General features: G+C 43.5%; 1 protein-coding gene across 3 annotated transcripts; it reads right to left on the reverse strand.

Moving 5' to 3' along the window:
• Window positions 1-7,481: 7,481 nt before the first annotated feature.
• macroh2a1 (macroH2A.1 histone) lies at window positions 7,482-22,016 on the reverse strand. 3 transcript variants are annotated; one of them, XM_084028924.1, is made up of 9 exons: window positions 21,730-22,016; window positions 20,067-20,267; window positions 19,821-19,927; window positions 19,552-19,743; window positions 19,155-19,262; window positions 16,666-16,765; window positions 13,332-13,421; window positions 10,084-10,258; window positions 7,482-9,076 (listed from the first exon to the last, which is right to left on the reverse strand). In XM_084028924.1, the coding sequence occupies exons 2-9, from the start codon at window positions 20,236-20,238 to the stop codon at window positions 8,911-8,913; spliced, it is 1,110 nt and encodes a 369-aa protein (XP_083885050.1). In that variant the 5' UTR covers window positions 20,239-20,267; window positions 21,730-22,016; the 3' UTR covers window positions 7,482-8,910. The 3 variants fall into 3 exon arrangements, with proteins under 3 accessions (XP_083885050.1, XP_083885052.1, XP_083885051.1); XM_084028926.1 differs by lacking the exon at window positions 16,666-16,765 and adding an exon at window positions 15,095-15,185 and having other exon boundaries at window positions 21,730-22,012; XM_084028925.1 differs by lacking the exon at window positions 21,730-22,016 and adding an exon at window positions 20,829-20,847.
• Window positions 22,017-27,217: the final 5,201 nt, after the last annotated feature.

The raw sequence follows: 27,217 nt of genomic DNA on the forward strand, positions 1-27,217 counted from the left end.
ATTGAAATTTTCTGCCTAATAAAGCCTCCAGACATTCAACCCGGCCTTCAATATTTGTCCTTTTCAAAAGGATTCCTTCTTGGAGATCCCTCATACAAAGCAGGCAGAGAGTATAATTTGTGCGGTGTGTTTTTAAGCGAGATCCCATCCTGTCGGGGGTGGGGGGGGAGGTGCTTTTATCTCCGGGGGTGTCTTGAGTGGCTCTTGTGTCTGGTTCAGAGCATGCAGAGGCTCAAAGCGGAGCGACAGGGTAACGTCGGCGTGAGTGGCGGCGCAGGTCGACGGCGGGTAAATCCCCCCCGACCCGATCTGTTCCCAGAGTCCTCGGAGGCTACTGGCTGAGCTGCTGTGAATCACCTTGAGCTTAATGATTTGCAGATATACAGAGAGGAGAAGGCTGGAACCTCCGGGGCCGGAGTTTATCTCCTGGACCTGACCCTTTGATCTGGCCCACAGATTAACCCTGCAGACAAAGAGAGAGAGAGCCTGTGTGTGTGTGAGTGTGTGTGTGTGTGTGTGTGTGTGTGTGTGTGTAATAAGTGACAAAGCCATTGTGTGCGCATGTATCTCGTGTGTGAATATGTGTGTGAGCCTTGAATAACCTCAGTCTAACCCAAGATCTGGCCACGGCCAATAAAAGCAATTTACAAGCGTCCAGCGCTGCGTTCGCTGACCTGTTGTCCCGTTCCCATGAGAGGAAATTCCCTTCCCGTCATCGTTGTTGTCCTTATTCAATCTGTAATTCAGCAGTATTAAATCTGATTTTGGCTAAATACTGGCAGGTATGGAACAATAAAGTTGATATTGACACTGGGGATGGGTAATAACTGAAATCAATCATGTTACCAATATGAATATTTTGTTTGATTCATGATCTGGTAACTATATATATATCAAATTACAATAATATGAATAATCATATAATTTAGTTTTTACAGAGTAACTTAAAAGCAATGCACCTGTGACCACCTGTGATGTCACAGTGTCCTGGAGTACACCGTGACATCACGGCATCAAGCTCAGCAACTAACCCTGAGAGACCCACCTACTCTTTTTTGTTTTTTTGTCTTTCTTTGTTCAAAGTTTTTCATAATTCAAGGTAAACTTTACAGCTTAGTATTGAAGGAATTGAAGTTGCCATAGCAACGGCGTTGGTAGCGACCTGTCAATCACCCTGGGATGGACAGGGCATCCAACACTAATGGTATACGTCTTAATTGATTCATTTGAGATGTCCTGTAGCGCCACCCTCATGATAAAACTTGAATGCCACGCTTCCGAAGAGAGCACAAACGTCATGGTGTTAGAATATCAGGGCGTGATCGGACTTTGGTGAGATGGTTGGTGTTGTGGAAAAATACAGGCGGTTACTCAAGCCTTTGGTTGCAAAATCCTTTTTTTTTGTGTTTAAATCCTGCCACAATTTCAAAACCAGCTGGGCGTTGAGAAAAGAAAAGAAAAAAGCTTTTTGTTCATTACCACATGAGAAACTTTGCCAATATATCCTTTGTGGTATGTAAATACAGTTCGGGATCTAAATGACACAGATTTGTTTTAACATTAGAGCTGGTGATAAAGTTTATGCTCTTCAGATTCTTAACAAACAGGAGTTTTGGAAGATTCAGCATCGATTGATTAGTACGCTTCCAGCCTCTTTTCATATCTATTGAATAAAAACCTGATGCATGATTCACCCTTTATTAGCCCAAGAGGAAAACAGAGATACACTAAAAGTGGATTCACAAGGTCAGCATCCCCCAAAAGCCAAAGGCTAAATGTCTTGTTTTTTCTTCATTCCACTGTTATAAAGTCCTGTTACCCGTCTGACCGCTCACCAACCTGTGACATCACGGCGACCACCCACCAGCGCACACACACGCTGGTGACAGTTAGAAAAGATAGAAAAGATCCAGCTCAGCATTTTTCCACCCAGACTGACATCAGACGACTCATTTAAATTCATAATTGAACGTGTCTGGCTTGGACTGTATCATGAATTCCCCTCAAATTATGCAACAGTTCTTGATAAAAAAAAATATATAAAAAAACCCCTCCTTACCACAAAGAAGAGCTGCATTACAGCCTCAGCTTCCCGCAGGTCAGACACATGTTTTTTGGTATAAAACGCTACAGGCTATAGAATATGAATAAAATATAATGCTGTGGTGTGTACAGCTCATGCTGTGGTGAAGGGGTGCCTCAGTGATTTGGACTTTCACTTCCAAGAGAAAGATATCTTTACTTCTAGTTCTAAAAACCAATGAACGATGTTAACCAAACACACCAAACTAAATCTAAAGTCCTGTCGGCGTCCGGCCGTCACACACACACAGCTCTCCAACAGCAGCAGGGACGCGTCCTCGTTCCATCATCCCTTAAAACCCCGACACGGTCGCTGCCACTCGGAGACGCAGGCGACACTCGGATCAGTAGTATAAACACATATTACGGGCTTGTCATCGGCCCTCGGCCATAAGACTGGTGGCTCTGCTAAAGCCCCCCTCACAGTGAGATGGGCCACTGAGGATCAGGACTGAATATTCCGGATCTCAGACTTCTTGAGCCACCGGGTGACACATTTTCATCCCGATCCTCTCTTTTCCACAGGAGAGGACGGTTATTCCCCCCTTCTTCCTCGCCAGCGCCTCGCTGTGACTGACAGCCGTACTGAGGCTTCATTATGGCCGTACCAAAGCCACGTTTTAAATCACATCCACCGTTCTTTCCCCCCAGTGGGGCAGGGGTGGAGGTGGTGGGTGTGTAGGCCTGGAGGTGGGGGGAGAGCAGGAAGGGAGGGAAAAGCTCCCCAGATGAAAATCCTAAATCAGTATGCCCTGCCGCTGCAGCTGAGGCCTAGGCGGGGATTGCATTTAATTTATTCTCCTAAGCCTGGGAATCAGGCCATCAAAAGGAACCAAACTATCAGGTTTCCTGCACTAAATGGCCCAACAGTGTGATGTGGCCAGCCTGGGATACGACTTAACCCTTTCGAGGTGGCAGGCGAGCGTCGGAGGCGCGTCGCCTTCCTTGTCCGAACCCCGTTTATCCCCACCGTGACACCCCGAAGGCTGCAGGCCCAGAGACCCTCGCTCGGGTCGGGGACTAAAGGTGAGGCGGCGTGGGGACGGGTGGCACTCCCCTCCCGGTGTTTGGTAGATTCGGAGATCCCTTCTTTAGCCTTGTTTAATGGTCGTGGATCATGGGATTAAGGGACACAGGCTCGTGGTAGGCCGGAGTACAGCCGAGCTTCCTTATTTTAGGAACCTGTTGAAGTGCCAGCCCGGTCTCACCGGCGAAGTGTGTTCACATCGAGGGACAATATTCAGAACCAGCAACAGGAAGTAGTCTCTTTATTTAGGGACAAAAGCGTGGTGGGTCGGCATATTAAGCATTATTCATCTTAATGTAGCGAGGTGGAAAGCAACGGTGTGGAAACCAAATATTAAACCCTATTTCTTTGCTATAAAACCATATAGAAGCATCAAAAGTGTAGAATCTTGTCTTCCAATAGAACTTATATAACACTTTTATGCCGGAGGCCGAATGTTCTGTCTTCTCACGGATCGACAAATTTTTTTTTTAAACCATCACCACAATGTTTCCCTACCTAACTTTAACCATGGGTTTAAATCGCCTCACCATAACGATTGTTTGTCAGAACCACGGTCTTCCTCCCACTCAACCCAACTGTCTTGTGCACATTTATGGTGGAAATTGCAGATTTTGAGTATCTCTCTCTTTGACATGAAATCGTCATAAAAGACTGACGTTAAACGTAATAATAGGAATGATAATAAAAACATTTCGTTAGATAAGAACCCATTTCGTAGAATGAAAGGAAAGCAAACAAAGTGCAGAACAGAATAATACTTTGAGCTGAAAAGCAGCTTTACAAATATGACTTTATTGCAGTTATGGGTGTATTTTTAGAGATGTTAATATTTATTCAGTTTAAAATATTCCAACGGAGCACACTTCAAACCGGTGAGGTGAGCGAAGTCCGAAGACAAATACAGAAATGTGGTAATCAACCAAAATTGCTCCAAACTTTGGCAAGAGATGATAAAAATCTGACTGTGAAAGTTGTTTTTTAAAAAAAGAAAAAAGATTGGGCGGTGGAGGTTGAAGAATATAATTGAACGCGCCAAAATCAACCTTCTGTGGAGCGATCTGGTTCGAAAAGAGGCAGTCGTGAGCCAAGAACCGCAATCACATTTTAAAAAAATGATAAGTTAATATTTGCTGCTTTTTTGATTAGGGAACAGATGCGGTGTGTGTTTCTCCCCACATGTGGAACCTTTTGAACGTGAGTGAAGAGAAACGGCGTCTCTTATATGAACTGCTTCTGGAGATCCGAGGTAAAGCGGCGTAGCTTTAGTTTTGATTCAGATTTACCCACGATGCCGTGCTGGCAAGAGGAGAGGGAAATATTTGTTGTGTGTTTGAACATTTGAGATGTTGAGAGTCAGATAGTCTCTAGACCAGATTCCACGCTTTCTCAAAAATAACCGACGTGGGTCAGACGAGTTCACATCCCAATACTTTCTTTTTTTTTTGCTCATGTGTAAATCCATCTCTCGAGTTCTTGGAAATTATCGAGTTTCTCGTCGCAACTTTGTCCTCGACCACATGAAACCCGGCTCTGACCAAAAACAACCCCGAAGGCTACTGTTAAACCGTCGCTGAGCAGCACAGAACGCCGACCACGCTCACAAATATACTTCACAGAGGCTTTATTTCCTGCTCCACTTGAAAACCAGTTTGGCCGCAGAGGGGTTTAAGGAGGTTTTTATTAACTTATAAGGAGTCGTTTGGTGCGCTGGTTTCCCAAAGTGAGGTCCGGGGATCCCTCGGGGGTCACCGCCGAGGTTAGAGGAGACGTACGCCTGCGTCCCAATTATGCTAAGCAACTTTCTTAATATCCCACAATGCAATTCACAGAGGAAACAAGGAGCTGCTCACAGCTGGAAAACATTACATTCATTTAAGTGGATGCTGGTGAAAACAAATATTAATGTCAGAGAAAACGTGCCTCTGAACGTTGAATTATTGCATCATTTAATGCAATTTAACAATATTCTATAGAACCTTTATGGAATTTGCTTTCACTTTAAATTTACTGTCAGATTGTCAGAGACGAGGCTTATTTTTCAGAAATAAGCCCTTTGGATTGTTGCTTGTGAGTGTTTTTGAGGCGTCACTGGAACACTTTTATTTTCTCTGTCATGGTGCTGGTTTTCATGCCACGTTCTTCGCTCTTGCAAAACACATATTTCTCTCAATGACTCTTGGAAACCTGATTAATTAACATCTTAAAATCATAAAATAACACAATTTACGATGTCTGATTCCAGCTTTCATCCTATATACTGAGAAAGTTTCAAAATAAAATGACATGTTCTTCTCACGCTGTCTGGCGTTCAAAGACGAGCTAAACGCTGACACTGGAAAGGTCGTTGATCAGTAGCGGTTGCACGCAGACTGTTGTTGTTATCGGGCTCCAGTCGGGACTCATGGTCATAAAGGACATAATATAACTTTCTTCTTATGAACACACTGGAAAGCCGGGCAGATCTCTGATGACCAGCTCCTTACCCCTCATCCCCTCTCCTCCCTTCATCTTCCCCCACTGTTTGCTTTACTTTATTTTCTGTTTTTTTTCTCCCCTCCCCCTGTCATTTTTTCGTGCAAAGAATAAAATTTCATCTGCGCGGGCTCTGGGAAAGGCGGCCCTCAGATTGGCCCTTGCCTGTACAGATGCTTTGAATTTACAGGGCTTTTCTGCCTGCAAGGAGAAGCAGGGATGGAGGGATGGATGGATGGAGGGGGGAGAGATGGGAGGGGTTGAAACCTGCCTGTATTTCCTGGGGATTAGCCGTCAGATGGGCGCCCTCAGAGGAGGTCTCAGGTCCCGGCCTCCCTGGATGGCTGGGAAACTGACCCCCATCTGACTCCGGGAGCTTCTTTGTGCCCTGCCAGCTTGTAGCCTCGGGACGGGGCCGAGGCCTGAGCTCTGTCGGCTCACCGCTGCCTGCATGGCGGACTGAAACGGTTGCATTTGTACCTTAAACATACTTAAACATTCAACCCTACAATATTAATAACAATCTGCAAGTTAATTACCGAGATCTGCAACCGCATGTCTGAAAGAAGTCCGACGATCAGACAGGTTCTGTAAAAACTTAAAAATAAGAAAAAATATACTCAACCTCAGCGTTGAAGGGACCATCCGTAATATAAATGTAAACTAAAGGGCTGCTCAAATACGGAAATTACAAAATTGGAACTCCATCGTTGATTAGCAGCGACTTAAATTCGACAACATATCAGGTATGGATATGTTTTGATTTTTTTTAGATAAAAACTCAGTAGTTAAACTGATACTTTCATTTACGATCAGGAAATGATTCAACTGTAAGCGTTTCAGGTCAAGCACCCCGATGAACGCGCTTCATGAGCACTGAATGTATTCACAGATGGCTGGAGAACTAGTGGAGCATTTAGCAGCTAAAGACCCACAGTTTTGTTGGTGGAGACCAAAAAAAGATCTAAAAGGAGAGAAATTATTGGACTTTCTGAAGTTAACAGATTTGTTTCAAAACCTTTTTGTTTGTTTGAATCGCTGCCGTTATGACGTTCATAAGGCGACTCTGGTAGACATTTCTATCTGTTGTTTCATTGTTGAGGTCTTTTTTGTTTGATCTTTGTGCAGTTGAACATGGGATGAGGTAAATAATAATAAATGATAATATAATACATTTTATTTATAGTGTCCTTTTCATCCAAAGATCTCAAAGGGCTAGAGGTTTAAAGCAGTTTTGTTAAAAAAAAAAAAGTAAAATAAATAAAAAAAAATGAATAAGAAATACAAATTAAATAAAAATAAATAAATAAAATTAATTTTTTTTTTTTTTTTTTTAAATAAATAAATAAAGGTGTGGGGAGGTTGTATGTAAAACAAGAATACAGGTATCAGGAATGTCATCAATGGGGAAGATATAAAAGTTACGGCATACTCATCCAATGTTAATGTCCATCAACCAATCCTGAAGTTGTGACCGTACTGAAGTTGTGACATCGATAGCTCATGGAAATAACCTCACACTGATAATCTTCCTCTTTCCTCACTGAGACCATTTGGTCCTCATAAGTATAGTACAGGAACACACACACACACACACACTGAGCTGGGAGTTGAGCCGGGGATCCCGAGGCTTTTGAATTCGGCTCTCGGTCAAATCAAATAAATGTAGCATGTCATCCTTCTGCCATTTGTTCTGCAACACTTCAAATTATGCTCACTTTAATGTGGCGTTGATGGATTTATTGTTGCATTCAAAGACACGCTTGTTTCCATAGAGGACGCTGAAGTTTCCTCTGACAATCAAACCTCACACTCTCACACTTTTCTAGACGCCCGGCAGCATCCTCACAGATGGAAAACACACACAATGATCTCATGAATGAAGGGGAAAAAAAAGTGTTTTAAAGGTATTTTATTACCGGAGTGTGTACAGACCTTTTGTAGAATCAATTGTAGCAATTCTTTAGAAAGCATTTTACATTTTTTTTTCATAAGAAAGTTAGGCTTTTGAAAAGTCCAAATGCAGCAGAGCAGTCGGGTTCCTCATATATATATAGATATATATATATATATTCGTCCATCAATCCTAATTCAAATCCAACTCAAATCGAACAGCGTCTGTGTGAAGAGGCCTGCTGCTGCACAGAAAATGGCTGAGACGAAAAAAAATCCAATTCTTGATTACAGGGGGCCATCTAGTGGCGGCTGAATGGAAGAGCAAACCAAAAGCAACAGCAGAGAGCTTCGATATCCAGCAAAGAAAGAAGTACATTTGTTTTATGGCTTAACAAAGACAAAACACACACACACACACACAAAACTCTCTCACTATTTTTTTCTTCCAAACCACCTGTGCCTTTTTAGAATTAAAATAGAAAATAAAAAAATCTATGTTACAGTCCAATATTTCCCTATAACATTTCACAAATACTCCATCTATATAAACATTGATAGGAACACACAATATAATTCATTTGTGCCCTGCAAAAACCTCCAATTCTACCAAGATACTTCATAAATTATGATTTTTTATTAGTGTAAATAACCAACAGGGGTCCGGTTTGCAGTATAAACTGATGACGCTGGTACCAGGATGATTATTGTTATTATTATAATAATATACAGGCATCAATTGACTTCTCTCTTCTTTTTTTTAACAGATTACATTTTGGGGGGAACTTAAGGTCTCTGCAGCACACAAGAAACTGATTTTCTGCCCGTATAAAGAAAGTCAAACACAGAAATTTGCAACACACAACACAAAAACTCATTCCATAGTTCTGTTCCACAAGTCTCCTGAAGACAGCGAACTGAACTTTACCTTTTCATTATACAGTACTGTTGACAACAGAGATGATGAACAGAGAATGTATACCCCCCACCCCAAAAAAACCTCCCACTCATTAAGTGTTTGAGATATAAAAAGGAAGAGAATAGCTGTTTTTAATCCCCTTTACTGCCACTGCATGCATGAACCCGTATTCATCAGACTTCTCTGGAAAGCCTGGAAACTGAGGTGGAGCTATCTCTCATAATAACCCTCGTTGAATCGGTTTTGTCGGGCACTGTTTGTACTAAAAGACCGCAGAATGAACAGTGCACTTTTATATTTAAACGCCAGAGCCGACGAGTAAATAAGACGTTTAAAAACAATATAGGAAAAATACAAACATAATGCAAAAACAAGTTCCCGGCCTTTTTAGAAAGATTCTTCTTCTCTTGATAATAAAACAAATCGCTAGTAAACACTTTCCTATTTTCTTCAAAGAGAGAGAAAAAAAAACGGTGAACAGTGTGGGAGGAAGGGGGGAGGATGATCTGAACTCTTAGCTCGTCTCCAGCTTGGCCATTTCCTGCACGTAGATCCCGATGCTCTCGCTGTCGAACAGCACAAAGTAGACGGTCTTGATGGTGGAGGACATGGTGGCCACGAAGTAGGTGGAGATGGACTTCAGGATCAGCTGGGCCGCCGTCTGCTTCGGGAAACCGTTTCTGGCAGAAAAGAACACACACTTCAAGAGACTCGTCTTATATATCATATATGTCTTATAATTTACATGCAATGTTGTTCACTGGACAGAAATCATCATTTAATCATCATTTTAAGTTCATTTATGCAAGTAGATGCCTATGTCTTCTCTCCATCTCTGTCACTGTGATTAAAACAAACATCCACTGTTTTATATCAGAGTCTGCTTAACATTATGCAAATACAAATAATCCATTTCTTTGTGTTTTTAGATCAAAATCCAATATATTTTTCCTTTCTGGGAAAGAAAATAAGAAGCTTGCTTATCGTGCCATCAATCAATCTGCAACCACAACCCTAAACAGGGCTGGAGACCAGAATGATCACATCAGATTCCTCCCAATGGAAGATAAGATTCTCTGGAGATGCTGCTTCAGTTCGACTTTAACACCCTTTAATCAGGCAGCCCTTTAAGTCCCGTGTTCTTCTAAACTATTTAAATGGAACAAGCCGAGAAGGAAACATCACTTTGGTTGAAAAACCATATTAAACCTAAACTTAGGAACAGCCGATCTGACCTTTCACCCTTTTTTTTACTGTCGTTCCAAAACGCAGCGTTTGTGTAACTCTTTCCTGATCAAAGTGGAGGGTATTTACCGCCGTTGCCGTGGAAACCGTGTCGACTCCCGTTTAGACTTAAAATCTACGAGTGATTTTCCTGCCGACGATGCGAGAATGCCACTCATGATGTGAGGATTCTCTTTCCAGATCACGTTGTTCGGCTGAACTCGGGTCCAGTTTCCAGGGATGCAAAAAGTGTTACCATGTAAAGTGTTACGTAACCACATCTTGTAGTTTTAGACGAAACTAAAGCCAGAAAACGTCCTGGAGTTTATTTGGTTAATGAAGAAACTCTTCATGCTGCCTGTTAGGTTTGTATAATTACATTTTCTAGAAGCATCATTTATCTGCAAGCGATTGTGTGATTGTGATGCGGCGTATTTGTGCGTTTCCGTGCAGGTTTTCTTACCTCCCGCTACCGATGGAGGGGAACGCCACGGACTTGAGTTTCTTCTCGTCGGCCAGAGCCAGGCAGTTCTTCACCGTCTTGTCCAGCAGCTCCTCGCATTTGTCGGATCCCCAGCCCGGACTGTTACAGTGGATGACGTACTTAGCGGGCAGGCCGAAGCCGGCGGTCAACACAGCTGAGGGACGGAGACGAGAGAGGATGAAGAGTCATCGAGGTGAGAGGAAACATACTTCAGGTAGAAGAGTGAGGATGACGTGAGCATTCCTAGTGGGAATAAACTCCCTTTATTATCATAATACTTAAGATTTCTGATTCATTAAATGTGGGTTATGATGAATGCTTATTTTAAATTAATGTATTATGTATTCATGGCTTATTTAATAGAGAGAGATACAATAATCGACAAACTGAAACGGTCCTCAGTCTCGACTCAGAATTCAGCTTGAAAGATTAAAACACTAGATGGTGTTTTCAATTTGTATATTTATTTATGAATGTGGTAAGAAATGTCAAGTCTCATAATGTAGTTTATAGCTTAAAAAACATATTGAAGTTTGCAGTTACTCTTTGAATGTGCTAAAACATCACAAAAAACATGGATGCCATGCAACGTCTGCAGCCACCCACAGCTTTTGTGCTCGTTCTTTTAGTAAGCGAGTGAACTGGTTCACCTCTGACATGCTGCTGGATTTTCTCACACCGCGTCCATTGTCTCCATAAAATCACCTTCATTAACCGGCTTTTGTCACAAGCGTAAACCCCCAGAGGCCCAAAATGCTCAAAGAACACTTTGCTTCATGGGAAAAATATACGCAGCAAATCTCCAAGAGCTTAAAATAGTTTGGAAAGGGCGATCGCAGTGAGGTGGGCTGGAGAAATCACTTCTCCAGACAGCTGAAGAGGAGCAGAGTAGCAGAGAAGACATGGAAGTCAAAGCAGCAGCTGCAGACGGTGTAACTCAGCCAAAGCCCCCCCGACTCTGTGAAGTGAGAAAGCCTCCAGTCGGGTTTTATTAGCTCACAGCGAACGTGCGACCGGACCGAGTCGACGCCGCCGAGGACGAGCTGGTTTCCAGATGGCACACAGGCCGTGATGGAGAGACTTCACACAGCGGAGAGAGCCAGCAGCGCTGCATGTGTGAGCCGTTACCGAGCTAAAGTGTGTCGATGATGATGACGACGATTATTGTTTCATGGCTGCCTAAAAAGTTCAACTTGTTTAAGGGTTCGCGTCGGAGGAACGGTGCACATGTGCAGATCACGGGCCAATCAAACGGCAGCGCTGCAACGACTCTGTTGACATCGTTGGAGTAAAAAATAAATAAAAAAAGAGTTGATGAATAGTTGCAGCTCTAGATTACTCAAGGTGTTTACTTTGCACATCAAATCATCACAATAAATTGATGGTGGTGTATTTACATTATCGGGATAATCCTTATGATTGAAGATAATTTTATTGAAGATTATGCCTAAAATGAATATAGCTTTCCAAACTGTAGTTTTGTTATGAGTACTTTCCCTCAGAACGGATATATCGCACAACAAAAAAGTGCTGTCATTTCCGATTTCCGATTGATTTTTGGAGCATCAACCAATCACATCGTGAGGAATGAACATATTCAACATGGAGGCTTCATTCCACCTCCTCCTGCACTCCTTTCAACTTTGGGAAAAGCATTGCAGTGTTTTATTTTGTCTCTGACCCTCTTTAACTCATCCAGCTCTCATTGTCTTCCAACACTTATCAGTTTTATTTATCCATCTGTGCGGCTGATCACTCTCATGGGGGACAAATACGTTATTTTGGGGGGAAATTGAACAAAATATGTTCAACTTGGAGAACAACTCTAGTTCCTGTCTGGCCTTGAAATTGGGATGATTGTTAGCTAAATCCAGATGAGCAAATCTTTCTTTTTACAAGTATTTCAAACATCCTGAAGAACTTGTTTGACGGCCCTTCTGAACCAGGTCTGGCCGATCCAGATCTCCAGAATCCCTGACAGACTCCGCTGGCTCGGTGTTCAGTCACCTGGTAATCTATTTATGAGCTCCACACAGAGACAGGGATTAGGATGCTGAGCTAACATGGCTGAACGTGAGCGAGGGAGAGAGCAGTGGTGGAGCTGAATGAATGAGTTGAGCGTGAGTGATGAATAATGGGAGAGACAGATGGAGGGAGAATCAGAGGGAGACAAATGGACTGAAGGGTAAAATAATCTGACGGCTCAAACAATATGGCTCTCTGAAGACCGATGCCTGCACTCGCCAGTAATAAAAGTCCACGAACATTTTGTGACAAAAATAACCGAGTACTCAGCGGCTCTCTAAAAAAAATTCTGGCAAAAAAAATGGAGCTTTTAAGAGGAGAATGAATGAGTCAAAGTGTGAACTCTGGGTGTTCGTGTCCAACGGGATAATCCCTGCAGCAGTGTGTCCTGACATCATTTGCTGAATGTGCAAAGCCAAAAAGGACCCAGCCCTGTGTGGTGTGTGTGTGTGTGTGTGTGTGTGTGTGTGTGTGCGTGCAGAGAGATTTACGGACGTGTGACATCACTGTCATAGGAGCCGGGTGGTGCCGGAGGAGATTAGATGGTTCTCACCCCTTCACATTGGAAGGAAGTCACGAAACGTCAGCAGAATGATAACAGAAGAGGAGGCACCTTTTTTTTGTCTTGTAGACTCTAGGTTTACGTTCCTGTCATTAGGTCTTTCTCGAGTGCATCTTTAAGCAGAACTCTGAACCTTGTAAAAAGACTCACCATCTCTGCCAGGCTAGTTGCAAAGACGTGTTGTGTTTCACTGAACGGATGAAACACACGACTGGCGTCGACACTAATTGAGCTGTAAGAACAGTCTTCGTTCAAACTCAAAAACAAACACAGCTAATCGCCTCAAAGTCCCAATCTGGCAATCTGGAATCACTTCACATTTTGTTCAACAAGAGAATCATAAATCATAAGGTCTACCTCCAGAAATAAAGGCTAAATTAATTAAAGTTATGTTCTTGTATCCTGTATATTTTAAATCAGGATCCATCTCTAACATGACAGCTTTTTCAACTCGTGGCGATATTTCTGATTATCCCGATAATGAAAATCCTCCACGATCAACTTATTGCGATTTTTAACTTAAACTTTCAGGTTCCATAATCATCGGCGACAAACAAAATATGTAACACAAATATGTTATAAATCTCTTTACCATACGCACAATGAAGGAGCAGGCTCTGGTAAAAGTGATGAATCTTACCGCCAGCGACCTCCAGAGGGCCGTTCTTCTTCTTCAGCTCCGACAGCGCTTCGGTGAACTCCTTCCCGCCCTTCTTTTCCAGAGCGGAGCCTGTTACGTGGAGGACAGGATTGAAGTGAATACATCCTTGTATATTTCTGACGGCGAGACAGACAGACAGACAGACAGGCAGCAGGAAAGAGGCGAGGCGATGTCATGCAGAAAGGCAAGCACGCAGACATGGAGACAACGATGCCGTCAGTCATTTTCACCTGGTTTCTCTCTGAGCTCACGCCACACATCTCTGTTACTTCATCGGAGAGTCTCACACATCGAGCAACAGAGAGGCTGCTATGTTTCCAAATGACTCACTCGGAGTGAGTTTAACTAATGCATCAAAGCCACGGCCCTAATCACTTCCCTCTGTCCTCACATACTTGCTTATTTGCAGCGGACCGAGGGCCAATTCGCTTTCACTCCCAAATTAAAGAGAGAAGGACTTTGTTGCATGCTGGCAACGCAAAATCTAAAAGCTCTGTTCACATGTTGTCTGTTTGAACTTATTTTGACGTTTAAAAAGGAAGTCAGATTCAAATCAGAGCTAAAGAGAACAGAGGAAACCAGAGGATATTCAAGGCTAGAAGATCATTTAAAACAGGCAGGAGAGGAAGAAAAGTTAGCAATAAAGGCTCTTCAAATGATTCATTAATGAATAATTCTCTTTTGTGTGGTTATTAGTGGTTTCATAACCATCCACTCATTCATTCAAATGACTATTGATTGATAGGAGTGTTTAAAACCTGGTGGATTGTCTTTCTAACTCGCTGAACTGACAGCAAAGTCGAGGGGGAAACAGGAAATGAAGCGCGTCCCACATCGACCACGTTTCAGTCAGGCGGAAACAAAGCAGCAACAAGCAGCCGTGTGATTTCAGGATTAAACTGATGGAGATCTGATCACGTTTCTGTACAACACTACTACTATGACTACTGAATCATCAGTGGGTTGAGCACAGCAGCGACACACATTACATCACTATATTCGACACATCTTGCAGGCTGTCGCTCATATCTGGGAAATTATATGAAAATAAACTTGCAGAGACTTGAAAGCTGCTTGAAACGGTGAACGCTGGAGTCTTCAGATAAGGATTGGGGAGAAGCTAATGCAGGGGCTCGTCTGGCAAAGCAGGGTTGGTATATGACGGGGGCGTTCAGACAGAAAAGAGCCGAACATCATTAGCCCTGCTTTGAAATACAGACCTGGCTGAAAAGCACAAACTTTTCATTTTTGCTTCATAAAAATGCAGGAATTTCTGAGAACTGAGAAAACAGAGTCGGCTGCCAACTATAGCCCGATATATATTTTTTATTCCAGCAAGCTGCCAAATTTAAATGATCCTTTTCACAGTGTCCACATTTGACTCTTGGGTTAGGTTGATTGAAAACAGCAAACTTCCAACGCTGTCTGGCAGCCGACTTTCAAATCTGGAAAACTGGAGTTTTTTCCTTGCCTGCATAAAAAAGTCCCAGCTTGCACATTTCAAACCTCTGCAAGTAAATGTTCTTTCACTCTTTCAGCCAAATGACATAAATACTACAGCGAAGCGTTTACAGGAAGAGCAACAGGGAGTTGTGGGTTAAGATAAATTAACTACAACGCAGAGTAAAAGCTGTGATGCTGCTGTGATGTTTTGTCCACAGACTTCAGTGCAGACTACGTGGGGGGGAAAGGCAGAGAAGGCAGACAGGCACTGGCGGTCTGCGGTGTCATGGTTCCTTTACCTACTTCACCACCTGAATAGAGGGAGGAGTTGGTCGGGTGAACGACAGCGTCGCTCTCCACGATGGAAATGTCGGCTTGGACAACTTGCAACTACAGACGACAACAACGACAAACAACAGGCAAACAACATGGTGGTAAAAAAACAGTGTGTGTGTGTGTGTGTGAGAGATCAGGAGCAACAAAATGGGGGGAAAAAATAGAACAAAAAAAAGGATGAAAGAGAAGAAGAGGGAGAAAAGAGACGTGAGCGCAATCAGGAAACAAGGAGGCAACTGAGGACACGGTGGTTCACGTTATGTAATTAGGAAGCAGGACGGCACGGATCGACTCACACATGTTTCAATGGTTGCATGCTTGAGTGCATTTTAAACTTTTTGTTTTGTAGTAAAACATTGAAAAAATTAAGAAAGCATTTTTTTCTGTCCTTTTTTCGTGTCGTCCTGATTTCTGCTCGTTTTAATGAGCAAAGAAGTTAACGAGCACACTCCAGGCCACCGACCTTGCAGTCAGGCTGCGGAGCCACCAACAAAGAGGTTCTGCAAATTAGTGCTTTACGTCATGACGATAATAGTCATGGAATTACAATTAGGATTTGCTCTTTGCTATCTGGAAGGACGACCGCCTGGAATGAACCTCAACACATCTACGAGATGGGACGAGCAAGCAGGATCACTGCTGTGAGGAGCTTTGATAAAAGTCCTTGAATGTCTCCGCAGAAAGTCATCTTCTCCTGCTGGGAATTTTATTTTATGCACATTTTTTTCCCTATTGATCTGCCAGAGAAAATCATTTTTTTCTTCAAGGGCAGGTTGAGTTACTCGAGGTCAAAGACGATCAAAGTTAAGATCCTCTCCAGGTATTCACACATGTGAGCGACACCATTAATAAGTTAGTTTATTTCCAGAAGTCATCAACCAGCACTTCTGCTGAGGGAAAGTTGGCTGTAGCCGCGGTTTCCCATGGCAACAAGAGAACAGGCCAGTCATAGCACACGTCCACTCATTCTAATGGTTTCCATTGGTTTTTGTTATGAACTAACTAACAGTAACTTTAATAATCAGAATCTGCTTCATTGGGAAGGAATTTCACTCCCAATTTACGCTGCATTGAACAAAAAAATCATTCTGTTTCTTTTGAAATTTGGTTTTTAACAACATATTTAATTTGGTTTTCTGAAAATTTTTATTTCCTGCTACGAGAAGACGTCCTGTAGATGAATAAGATTCAGATACACTTCTATTTCTGGGTTTGCAAAGAGCTCAGTAATAGAATTCAGGAAGAAGAAAGCAATAACACTGGATTTTCACCTGGATTTTTGAATTGTCATTTTTTTCTTAATCATATTTTCAATAATCAAATGAAAAAAGGTGATATATGTGTGATTCTTTTAAAGATTATTATTAGAAACATGTTCTTAGACTCAAACAAGTTGCCCACTGTGTGAATGAACAGCTGGAGGAGGATTCTTTCTTTAAGATTTTTTTGCCGATTCGTTTAAGAGACGTTCAAGAACTTTTTAATCTCAAACCCCACTGGGACTAGAGAGGATGGTGGGGGAGGGGGGGCTCACCTAGATCATCTTTAAGTTCAAGTTCAGCATTGGTGGGGTTGATGACCCCCTCCACGTCAAAGCCAGCCAAGTTACTGACCTCGCTGTGGATGAGGTTGAGCTGCGGAGGGGGGAGGCATGCCGAGGAGGGGGGGGGGACAGCGAGAAAGAAGAGGGGAGGAAGCAAAGCAATTAAGAAAAGAAAGGGATACCTTGACTTTTTGATGATTTCTAACAAACACTGAGTCTTTGTATGTTTCATCTCACATACAAAAATACTGCTCCAAAAAGGTTAAACTGCAACTAGAAGAGGTCAAATAGGACAGCAGGCCTGCAGGTGCATTCATTAGGAAAATGCATACTTAATTAGGATCACACAGACAAAGCCAAGTATGAGCCAGCATGCAGGAGGCTGAAACCGAAGCAGCTATAATAATTCCACCAGCAGTAGTTTGGTTATTTACACCTGAGCTTCTCCTACAGCGACGTGTCAAACAAATATTTATGGCACGTAATGTAATTACCCACGTTGTGTTTTATAGTTATTTCAGAGCGTTGGGATTCTTTATGTCCTTTCGTCTGCAGCTGATGTCGTTCCATGTCCCTTCAGTCCTATAGAATCTCACGCTCATATTAATACTTTATATCTTGTTTGTCAAAGCTTCAAAAAGGGAAGCTATCCAACTCAAAATGTCAAGGTATCCTTCTTAATGTTAAGGATTGTCGATGCATATGCGGCATCTTGTTAGTCCCTCAAGGGTCATTAGTCATCCGTTACACAAACACCTTATTTCCCCCCTTAAATCATTAAAACTCGGTAATTAAAAAAAGATCCAAACAAAGCAGAGGGAGAGAAAACAGCGACTGAGAGACACGCGAGCAGGAAAAAAAGCACAGTTACGATAATTAGGCCAATAAACCAGCAAACAGACGGACTCTTCTATTCGTGGGTTCATTATCCTAATGAGGAGGAGATTAACTGCATTCATTTGTTGATCATCCATTGATTTCTACCAGCGGCTGTAGTCTGTGGTGAGCGTCGCTATCGAGCCGTTTCACTAACAAAGGAAGGATGACAGCAGACAACATACTTCCTGCTGCAGTCATTCACATTCGCTTTGATTTCAAATTAAAAAGGGGAAATTCATTGAACCTCATCTCTATCTATACGAGTTTGGGATATATTGCCAAATACGCCTACATTTCTTGCTGATGCAAGGTTTGCTTTTTCTTCTTCTTGTAAAACTATAGTGCATTCAAAGACTTCCTTCTTCTCTTTGCTAGTGTTTCCAACATGGACGGTATATAAGACGTCACCCGTTGGTTTGCCGGCTTTTGAAGCCTCGAGTTCACCATTTTGGCCCCCGCCATCTCTGAATCTTTGCAATCAGTCAACAGAAATGACCATATTTGGACTGCGGAGGAGCGACGGGTGGATCCGATGAAGTGGAAACTTTACTGGATCCATCCGGTTAACAAAGTTAGCTTCCACAATTCAAGGTAAGAACTTTAATTCTGTGACCAAACCGGAGCCACTATTTGTTGGAAGAGTGGAAAGTTTATTTTAAGTGAGTTTTGTTTTCCACATAAGAACATTTTGTTACTCCTATTTTATTTATTTATCTGAAAAAAAGCTGAAGAAATCAGCTTCCTCGATCAATAAATCAAGCACTGAGAAATGTATTCCTTCAGGGGACTAAATGTACCATCAGCACCAGTTGGACACCCACATAAAAAGGTGGGGGAGTTTCCCTTTAATGCAACATATTTACTTAAATGAGCCAAGACATACTGCCTTAAGAATTGGGCAACCACAAGCAAGAAGTGTGTCTTCATGCTTTCAGAACTAAATCCTCTCTTACATCAGGTCAGGATAACCAGCCACTATTCAATTATATACTATTAGCGTAAAGCATGCGGCGCCATAATTAGTATTCACAGCTGATCGGAAAACGTTGAGCTCTGGAAGTCGATTTCCCACTTTGTGTGGAGGGCATTTATTCATCTTGCATTGGATTTTAACAGTGTAATAAGAGAGGATTCATGACTCGGCAGATCGGAACATGATCACAAATTGCATTCCTGTACACACCATCAGCTAAACACAGCACATATTATATTATATATATTTTTTTTTTAGCACTGAGATTGTGCACAGGAGGAGCCAAATACTACATTTATAATAAATCAGCAATTGCTATTATTTATTACCACAGTTTGAAATCAGGGAATCAAAGACACTTCTTGCATGATTCTTGAGTCATTTATTCTCCGATGCGCTTCATTCACCCCTCTGCCTTTTACGTTTTATTTCCAACTCAAATCTATTTAAATGTATCACTTGAACCTCAGGCAATTTCACGACTTTAATCCCAGGAATTATATGTATTTTCTTGGAATATTATCCTCCCCTTGAATGGTCTTAAAACGCCGTCGTACAATAGAGACTCGCCTGTGGCTTATTATGTATTTAGCTCTCACCTGTGCATTTCTACAGACAGGACACTGACCTTTTGGCCCAGGAAGAGGCTCTTGGTGGAGAGCACGGTGAAGCTGTCCACCGGAGATCCCTCTGTGGTGCTGTCTGCCGACGCCGCCTTGCTGACCTCGCCCTGCTTCTGTTGACACACAGAATGCATGGTGACGCCGTGTGCAGGAATACTGTTTTCTCTTGATCACTCGGTGAGTAAGTAACACATCACGCTATCAGTATCACTGCTGAAGCTCCTTTTTTATTACTCAATAACGCCTCGTCTGCACCGTGAATTTGACTTTTCTCAGTTCTGGGCGTTATTTTTTTTAACTTTCTGTCTATTAAAGACAGAAAACTTCTCCTTCTCTCAGGTGTTTAGGGGGGAAACTTCCTCCACCCTTCAGCATAGATCAACAATCACTGTGAAGCAATACCTTCGCCCTCGCTCCTCCCTTTTTGCCGCCCATCTTCTTGCTCGCCGTCTTTTTGACCGGCTTGGGTTTCTTCTCGGGTGGGGGCGACATGGGCGTCTCCAGCTTTCCCTTCACTCCTCTCTTCTTCGCCAGCAGCTCCGGATGGATGTTGGGCAAGACGCCACCCGCTGCGATGGTCACACCTTTCAGCAACTGAGACAGGAAGGACGACGTTTTAAATAAACGGGACATATAAATGTGTAGAAACGGGACACGTGCAGCTAGCTGACCTGGTTCAGCTCTTCGTCGTTGGCGATGGCCAGCAGGATGTGTCTCGGGGTGACGCGACCCTTCTTGTTGTCTCTGGCTGCGTTACCTGCCAACTCCAAGATCTCAGCTATGTGAGTGGAAAAAAAACAATATCCAGTCTTTGGTTAATTCCATAAGATCAGGTGAATATTTGCTTTAAAATGCTTCCTCCTGTCCCTGAGCTGGCGCTGAAAAAAGTATCATCATCATCATCGTTTTATCCTCACCGGTGAGATACTCGAGGACGGCTGCCAGGTAGACGGGCGCTCCCACCCCGATGCGATATTTGGGCAGGCCCCTCTTGATGTAACGCAGCATGCGCCCCACGGGGAAGATGACCCCGGCCTTGGTGGACCGGGACGTCTTGGTGGACTTCTTCTTTGCTCCTCGGCTAGACATGGTGCTGAGACCGCTACCGGCGTCGGGCTCTGCAGGGGGGAGGGGCATAGACATTATCTGAACATGATTGTCTACATGGTGAGTAACTAAACACCTTCTTTCTTTAATTTCTACTTGGCCAGATGTGAAACACACAAAGCCATCATGCTGGTTGTAAATCTGAGGCTGCATTTGAACAGATGAAATCCCAGTGTTACATGAGGACACTCTCCCGCAGGAAGTGATTCATCAAAATAAAAGAGCCAAATAAATAAGCGGTGGGCTATTTTTAGGGGGCTGGCTGGTTCTAATTGAATCATTTTAAAAACAGCGAAAACATCATTAAATCGTTATTATGTGACGTCTTTCTTTGCTGAACATAAACGCTCACGGGTTGCACTCTTGTTGATACAATGTGTTTTCTAAATACTTTAACAACAAACAAAATGCAATTCCTGAATACGTTTTGGAAGGTTTTATACAAAAACAAAAGACAATCTGGAATAAGTTTTACATCCCAACACCCAGCCTCAAACGCTAACTTCATATAATGATAATAATAATAGTAATAAAATAATAATATTGTTATTATGCATTCAGATATAAGTCACCTTATTTCAAGTCCTCCAGCAGTTAGATCTGTGCTTTTCTAGTCAGTTTCATCAGACGTATTGATTACCAATGATCGGCTTTTCTGTGTTTAGATCACACTCAGGCCAAAGGGCATCTATAAACACACATTAACGGATACTGTCTCTATTGATAACATTCAATTAGCACCCTGTCATCGTGGGAATTAATGGCCATGTTACTAAATATGCCATGTTTTTAAACTCTCAAATCTATTTAAAATGCATTCCCTTGAATAATGTCATGACATGCAAAAAAACAAACACATATTTGTTTCTTTTTTACCAGATGTAGCCACCAATTAGCCATCTTGATACTGATAATTAATGAGCTCCACCAAAAAAAAAAAAAGGCCTGGCTGTGATGCGATGAATTTTCACGCGACAACCTCACCGAACAAAACCGCTAACCGGGAAAAATGAACGTGATGTAGAAGACATTTCTGTCAACTCCGCGCAGGTGTAGGTGAGTTTAAACCGCCAACGTTATTCCTTCCAACTGACATCGACTTCCGCATGTCAACAGCGCCGGATGTCTCGCGCGCATGTACGTTGTTTAACCGACACGAGCGGCTTCAGTTTTAAAGGCTGAAAAAAAAAACACACGAGCTGTCAGACATTTTGCTCCGTTCAGGTCGGCGGGCTTTCGGGCAGAAATAAGCCCGACGGAGCGGCGGCAGCTGCCCGCTCCTCCTCCCCTCCCCTTCGCCGCCTGTCAGCTCCAGCAGCAGCCGCTCTCCTCTCTCCGCTCTCGGCCTCCATGCCAGTAAAAAAAAAACCCACATAATGGCAACGGAGACCGGCTCGGACGACAGCGAGCGACCGCACTCGACGCGCGACACCGCCGGGTCGTACGCAAAAACCCCACGGCGGATTTACTTACAAAACACGGCGTGCGGGAGGGGGAGGATAGCGTCTCTCCGGTTCTCCGGTGACAAGCCTGGGCAGTGTCCTCCTCGACTCCCACAATCCACAGCGAGTTGTGGGGAGAAAAAAAAACACCGAAGCGAGCCAGCGCGTTGCTGCCCGCGGAGCGAAGGAAACCTGCGGAATCCGAGTGTGGCTGCCAAAGATGAGCTTTAACCCCGGTTCGCTCTTCCACTTTAGTCCAAGGGGGAAAGCAAACACGTGGTTTAAAAACACGTGAAAAAATGCCAACCGTATTCCCGACGCAAGACTCTCGCATTTAAGCTTTCCAGTCACATTATATAAATAGCGTTTTTTGTTTTTTTTACTGAGTCAAACTCTTTTTGACCAGGAGTGTCGCTAATTCTGGGAACCTTGTTCAAATAAAGCCACCGCACACCCTCTAATCCCTATTATGATTAGACTCTTTGCATTTTACAAGATTTATCAATTTAAAAAAATCAACAATGTGCCATGAGTTTAACTGGTCCAAGTTGAAAAAAAAAATCAACTTAAAAAAGGGGAAAATTCTACTTAATTTGTATTTTATTTGAAAGGGGCAGATACAGTAACTGAAAAAAACCTGATGCACTATCCTTGAGTAACTGGAGTTTCTTATGAATATTAAAGGCAGAGTAGGTTGTTTCGAAAAACCACAGACTTTGACTTTGAACGCATCGCCGAACCCAAAAAGTCTCACCCCCAACATATATTTTGATCACGTCACAGATAAGACATCTTTTTTGTGTGTGAAAAATAATAATAATATATAAACTTTACTAATATAGCATAAGAGCAATGCATTAAAAAAAGGGAATGTGTGTGAAAAGAAATTGAAGGATGTCATAATGATGTAATCAGAGGGCTTCCATTACATACTAGGGGGTGTTTGGGCTACGAAATGACTGCATTATTATCCATAGTGTAAATGTTTTGGAAGTTGGACACAATTGAACACATAGACAGAAAGTGTGAATAAAAAGGCTCCCAGTAAATTGCAACAAATATAAAGTGTGCAAGATTAACAATAGTGCATAATAGAACACACACAAACACAATCCGGGTTCCTCCCACAATCCAAAGACATGCAGGATGGGGATAGGTTCATTGATTACTCTAAATTGCCCTTAGGTGTGAATGTGAATGGGAATGGAGGGCATATATATATTCCACTCCACTCCATTGGCGCTAGTATTACGTCTTTTGTACTTTATATTTTCATTTTGTTTTGTTATTGTAATTTACATCCTCCGTTTTCACAATTCATACTCTTGTCGTCATAGCCTTACTGATACATCCAACTAGCAGGACACTGTAGCTGCAGAAGGAAGGAAGGAAAGAAAGAAAGAACACTGCTGTGTACTCAGCCGTCTCACCCTTGCTGATACTTCCCACTAGCACAGAGTCATCAGGAGACTTCTGAAGGTGCATGACTCTGGTCTGGTAGTTGAAGTCAGTGTGGAGATGGTGAGAGGAAGGGGGATGCATCCATCTGCATCGCTGTCAGCTGCTCTTCATGATGTGGGACGTAGTTGTATTTCCATTTTTGCTCGGGGGATTCCAGTGTTTTTCGACTGCGTACACTAGAAACACGCTCCCCTCAAGTTGAATTGTAATCACTTGGAGACAACTTAATATTCTCGAGCATCACCAGCAGGTCCGTCCGTCCGTCCGTCCGTCCGTCTGTCTGTCCTTCCATCCATCCATCCATCTATCCATCCATCCATCCATCCTTAAGGATCACGGGGATCTGGAGTCGACCCCAGTGGACATTGGACAGATCTCCAGACCATCACAGGGCTGACATGTAGAGACAGACATCTCTGGTCTCTTCATTTGACAACTTCATTTACAAATGACTTCATCTGCTGGTTCGTCCATCAGATTGAGAAAGGAAAGAAAGAAAGAACTGCCACTAGAGGAGCCGACATGAGGCTCAGAAAGCCTCGGGTCCAGCACTTGAAACCTCACCTTCTGCCTGTATGTTTTTTAAATTTTTTTATTTAAATGAATCAGATGGAGCTGTTCATTGAATGTGGGAAAAAACCGGAGCGCCCGGAGAAAACCCAAAAACTGCCACCAGAGTAGCCGACAAATAAAGCTCAGAAAGCTTCGGGTCCAGCACTTGCAACCTCACCTTCTACCTGTATGGTTTTTTTTCATTTAAATGAATCAGATGGAGCTGTTCATTGAATGTGGGAAAAAACCGGAGCGCCCGGAGAAAACCCAAAAACTGCCACCAGAGTAGCCGACAAATAAAGCTCAGAAAGCCTCGGGTCCAGCACTTGAAACCTCACCTTCTACCTGTATGGTTTTTTTTTCATTTAAATGAATCAGATGGAGCTGTTCATTGAATGTGGGACAAAACCGGAGCACCCGGAGAAAACCCTTTCCTTCTACGTTAGCCATGCGTTTAGACCGGTGAAACCGAGCTGGAGCACCTGCGGCAGGCTCTGGCCACTGACAAGAAGAACCTGCAGATGGCGTTAGGCTTTTTCGGTGGTGTCGTCAGGTGATGTTTGACGAGGCAGGCGAAGCGTTCTTCAAGTGCTGGGTCACCTGATGTCAAGTCGAGCAGCACTTTGTTCCCACTGCCCTGCCCCCGGCACAGATCCTGGAATAGTGGCGTGAGATTTGCCCACGTTTTTCGGCTGATATCGAAATCTACGCCCTCGACTTCGAGCAACGTTCTTTCGGTCAAGCGCTTGACGAGGTCCTCGTATTGTTCTGAGTTGATCATGTGCACCTTTGCTTTCCGGTATAACCACGTAACCAGCATCTCCGCGATTAACTCCACGGCACACTCCCTTTTACGCTGCACTGCAGCATCCTGCTGATGTTGGGCAGGCGTTAGCGAAGCTATGCTGACACTGGTGACCTCCGGTGACGTTGTTGCAGAGCGCATTATAGCCTCCGGTGACTTTGTTGCAGGGCGCATTATAGCCCCCGGTGACTTTGTTGCAGGGCGCATTATAGCCTCCGGTGACTTTGTTGCAGGGCGCATTATAGCCTCCGGTGACTTTGTTGCAGGGCGCATTATAGCCTCCGGTGACATTGTTGCAGGGCGCATTATAGCCTCCGGTGACATTGTTGCAGGGCGCATTATAGCCTCCGGTGACATTGTTGCAGGGCGCATTATTGCCTCCGGTGACGTTGTTGCAGGGCCCATGATAGCCATCACCATGTTCTCAATGCGCGTGTTGACCTGAGTGCTAAAATAGTACGCCATGACTCCCTGCAGAGTCAGCACTCTGTTGCAGATCTCAAGGTACAGTTGGGCATTTTGCTGGGTCCTTGGTCTTGCGAGGGTGCCGGGTGCCTGTCCGGGTCTCAAGCTACGATAGAGGAAATCACTCAGTTCCTGTGTGATTACCAGGGTTCTACCTGCTGGAGCGTTCCTTGGCATCTCACAGAGCACATTCACAGCCTGGGCTCCCTCAGCAGACTCTTCCACAAACTGGCTGATGAGCTCAGTTATGTCAGATGAGCTGCTTGACTGTTTGCATGTTTTACCGCACAGGAAAACCTTCCTCAGTTGGGACAGGATCCGAGCAAGCATCACCTTGGCAAAGATCTTTGCAGAACACTTCCTGATTTTTTCCTGGATTTCCTCCGTGGACACTTCGCTCTTCTGTTGGGACGCTGGACTTGCAGGTTTTGATGCTGGACTTGAAGCATTCGATGCTGGACTTGCAGGTTTTGATGCTGGACTTGAAGCATATGATGTTGGACTTGCAGGTTTTGACCCCTCTAAACTCTTCAGTTCTTCAGCAATTTCTCCTACAACAATTGAAATCTGCAGAGAACATTCTGATTCCATGGACTCATAGTCAGACTCTGGCAAGTTTTCCAAGAGAGGCTGAATAAAATCTCTCATCTCGGTCTCAATTTTGTTCTGCGGGGATTCCACTTTTACAAACTCCCAGTTTGATGACAGAGAGGACTGATCCTCTTCAGAGTCAGTCGCAAGAAGGTCTTGTGACTCGGTGACTCTCAGACTGGGACTCTTCCTACGTGATCGTGGTGTCAACGTGCTTTTCATTTTCTTCATGAAAGCCTTCATCATCGTGGCGGCGTGACTGACCATTTTGTTGAGTCGGCGAGGTGGAGTGTTGTGCAGGATGAATTCAGGGCTTTGATTCTCTGAGAGGGCAGTTTTGACGCTGACTGCGACATCTTTCCCAATCAAGTCTTCCAAGCTCTGACTGCTGGCACACCTGAGTTCGTCACCAACATCCATGACGTCTTTGAAAGTCTGTGTGACTTTGCTGCACAGGTTGGCCACGATGTCTTCCTCAGTCGGACTGAGATTCTCACCCTGCGGAGCATGACTCCCTTTCCTGGTCTGTGTGGCGTTCATGCTCATAGCTGACAGGAGCATCGATGACACCGCTCTCACGATGTCCAGCAGAAGCTCTGCCAGCAGGAGTTGGGTATTGACATCTGGATTTCCAGATTTCAACACTGCGTACTGTTGCTGTGTCAGCCTTTCAAAGAAGCCTCCGATCAGTGGGACAAAGGTGTCGTCCTTTTGCACCGCCATTGCAGACATTTCTGAATCTTTGTGGCGACTTGTTGATTGTTGATGTGTGTCGATGCTAAGTTGGCTTTTCCTATTTCCTTCTTGGCTGTGTCTCTAGTTCCACACTTTTAATGTGTTTGCTAGGCCTATATATATACTTGTTCAGTGACGTCACAGGTTAGATCAAAGCCAGATGTTACGTTCTGTCGACTTCAAAGCGCCACTCACCGCTGTCATCTGAGCACGGAACTTCAAAGACAGCTAGTGACGTCACCGCTGTCCCCCGCGCTCACCCGACGTCTGGCAGCGCTGGTTTGCAGCGGTTGCTAGGCAACGGCGCCGCCGACTCGCCACAGCCGGTGAAACGATAGCGATTGTTGTCATTTCAGCGGCAAAAATGGACTAAAAGTGAGACTCCTTGTGTCTGAAGTCAAATGTTCATAGCGTTTGTTCACCCTGATTCTTCACTCAAAACCCAGCAGCACGCCGATGCAGTGGCAACAACTTTCCACCAGAGGGCAGACCTGAGCTGTGCATTAAATCCAAACATCACTTCAGGCAGGAGTATACTATCTCACTATTTATAACGATGCAAAGTAGATGTTTTTCTCGTCAAAGGTTGAAAATACGAGTTTTACTGATAATGCAGCTGCCATTTCATCAGTATTATGTAAAAGCAAAGCAACACTATTTCAACTCCTATCAGATATAAACGGTATTGTTTAGAGTGATTTAGAGTAAGTTAAAAATCGAAGGCTTTGTTTTTGTTTTACATACCTACAGAGATTACAGAGACGTTTATTGCATTGGGCAATAAAAAGATAACAGGAAAAAACAAACATTTAAAAAAGTTAAAGCCATTACAGCTCATGATTGACCACAGTCGTGCAGGATGGTCATATTTGGTTATGTGGTAACTCTTGCTCACACCGAGTGAGTAATC

This window comes from Eutrigla gurnardus (genome assembly GCF_963514095.1).
Source record: "Eutrigla gurnardus genome assembly, chromosome: 15".
NCBI lineage: Eukaryota > Metazoa > Chordata > Actinopteri > Perciformes > Triglidae > Eutrigla > Eutrigla gurnardus.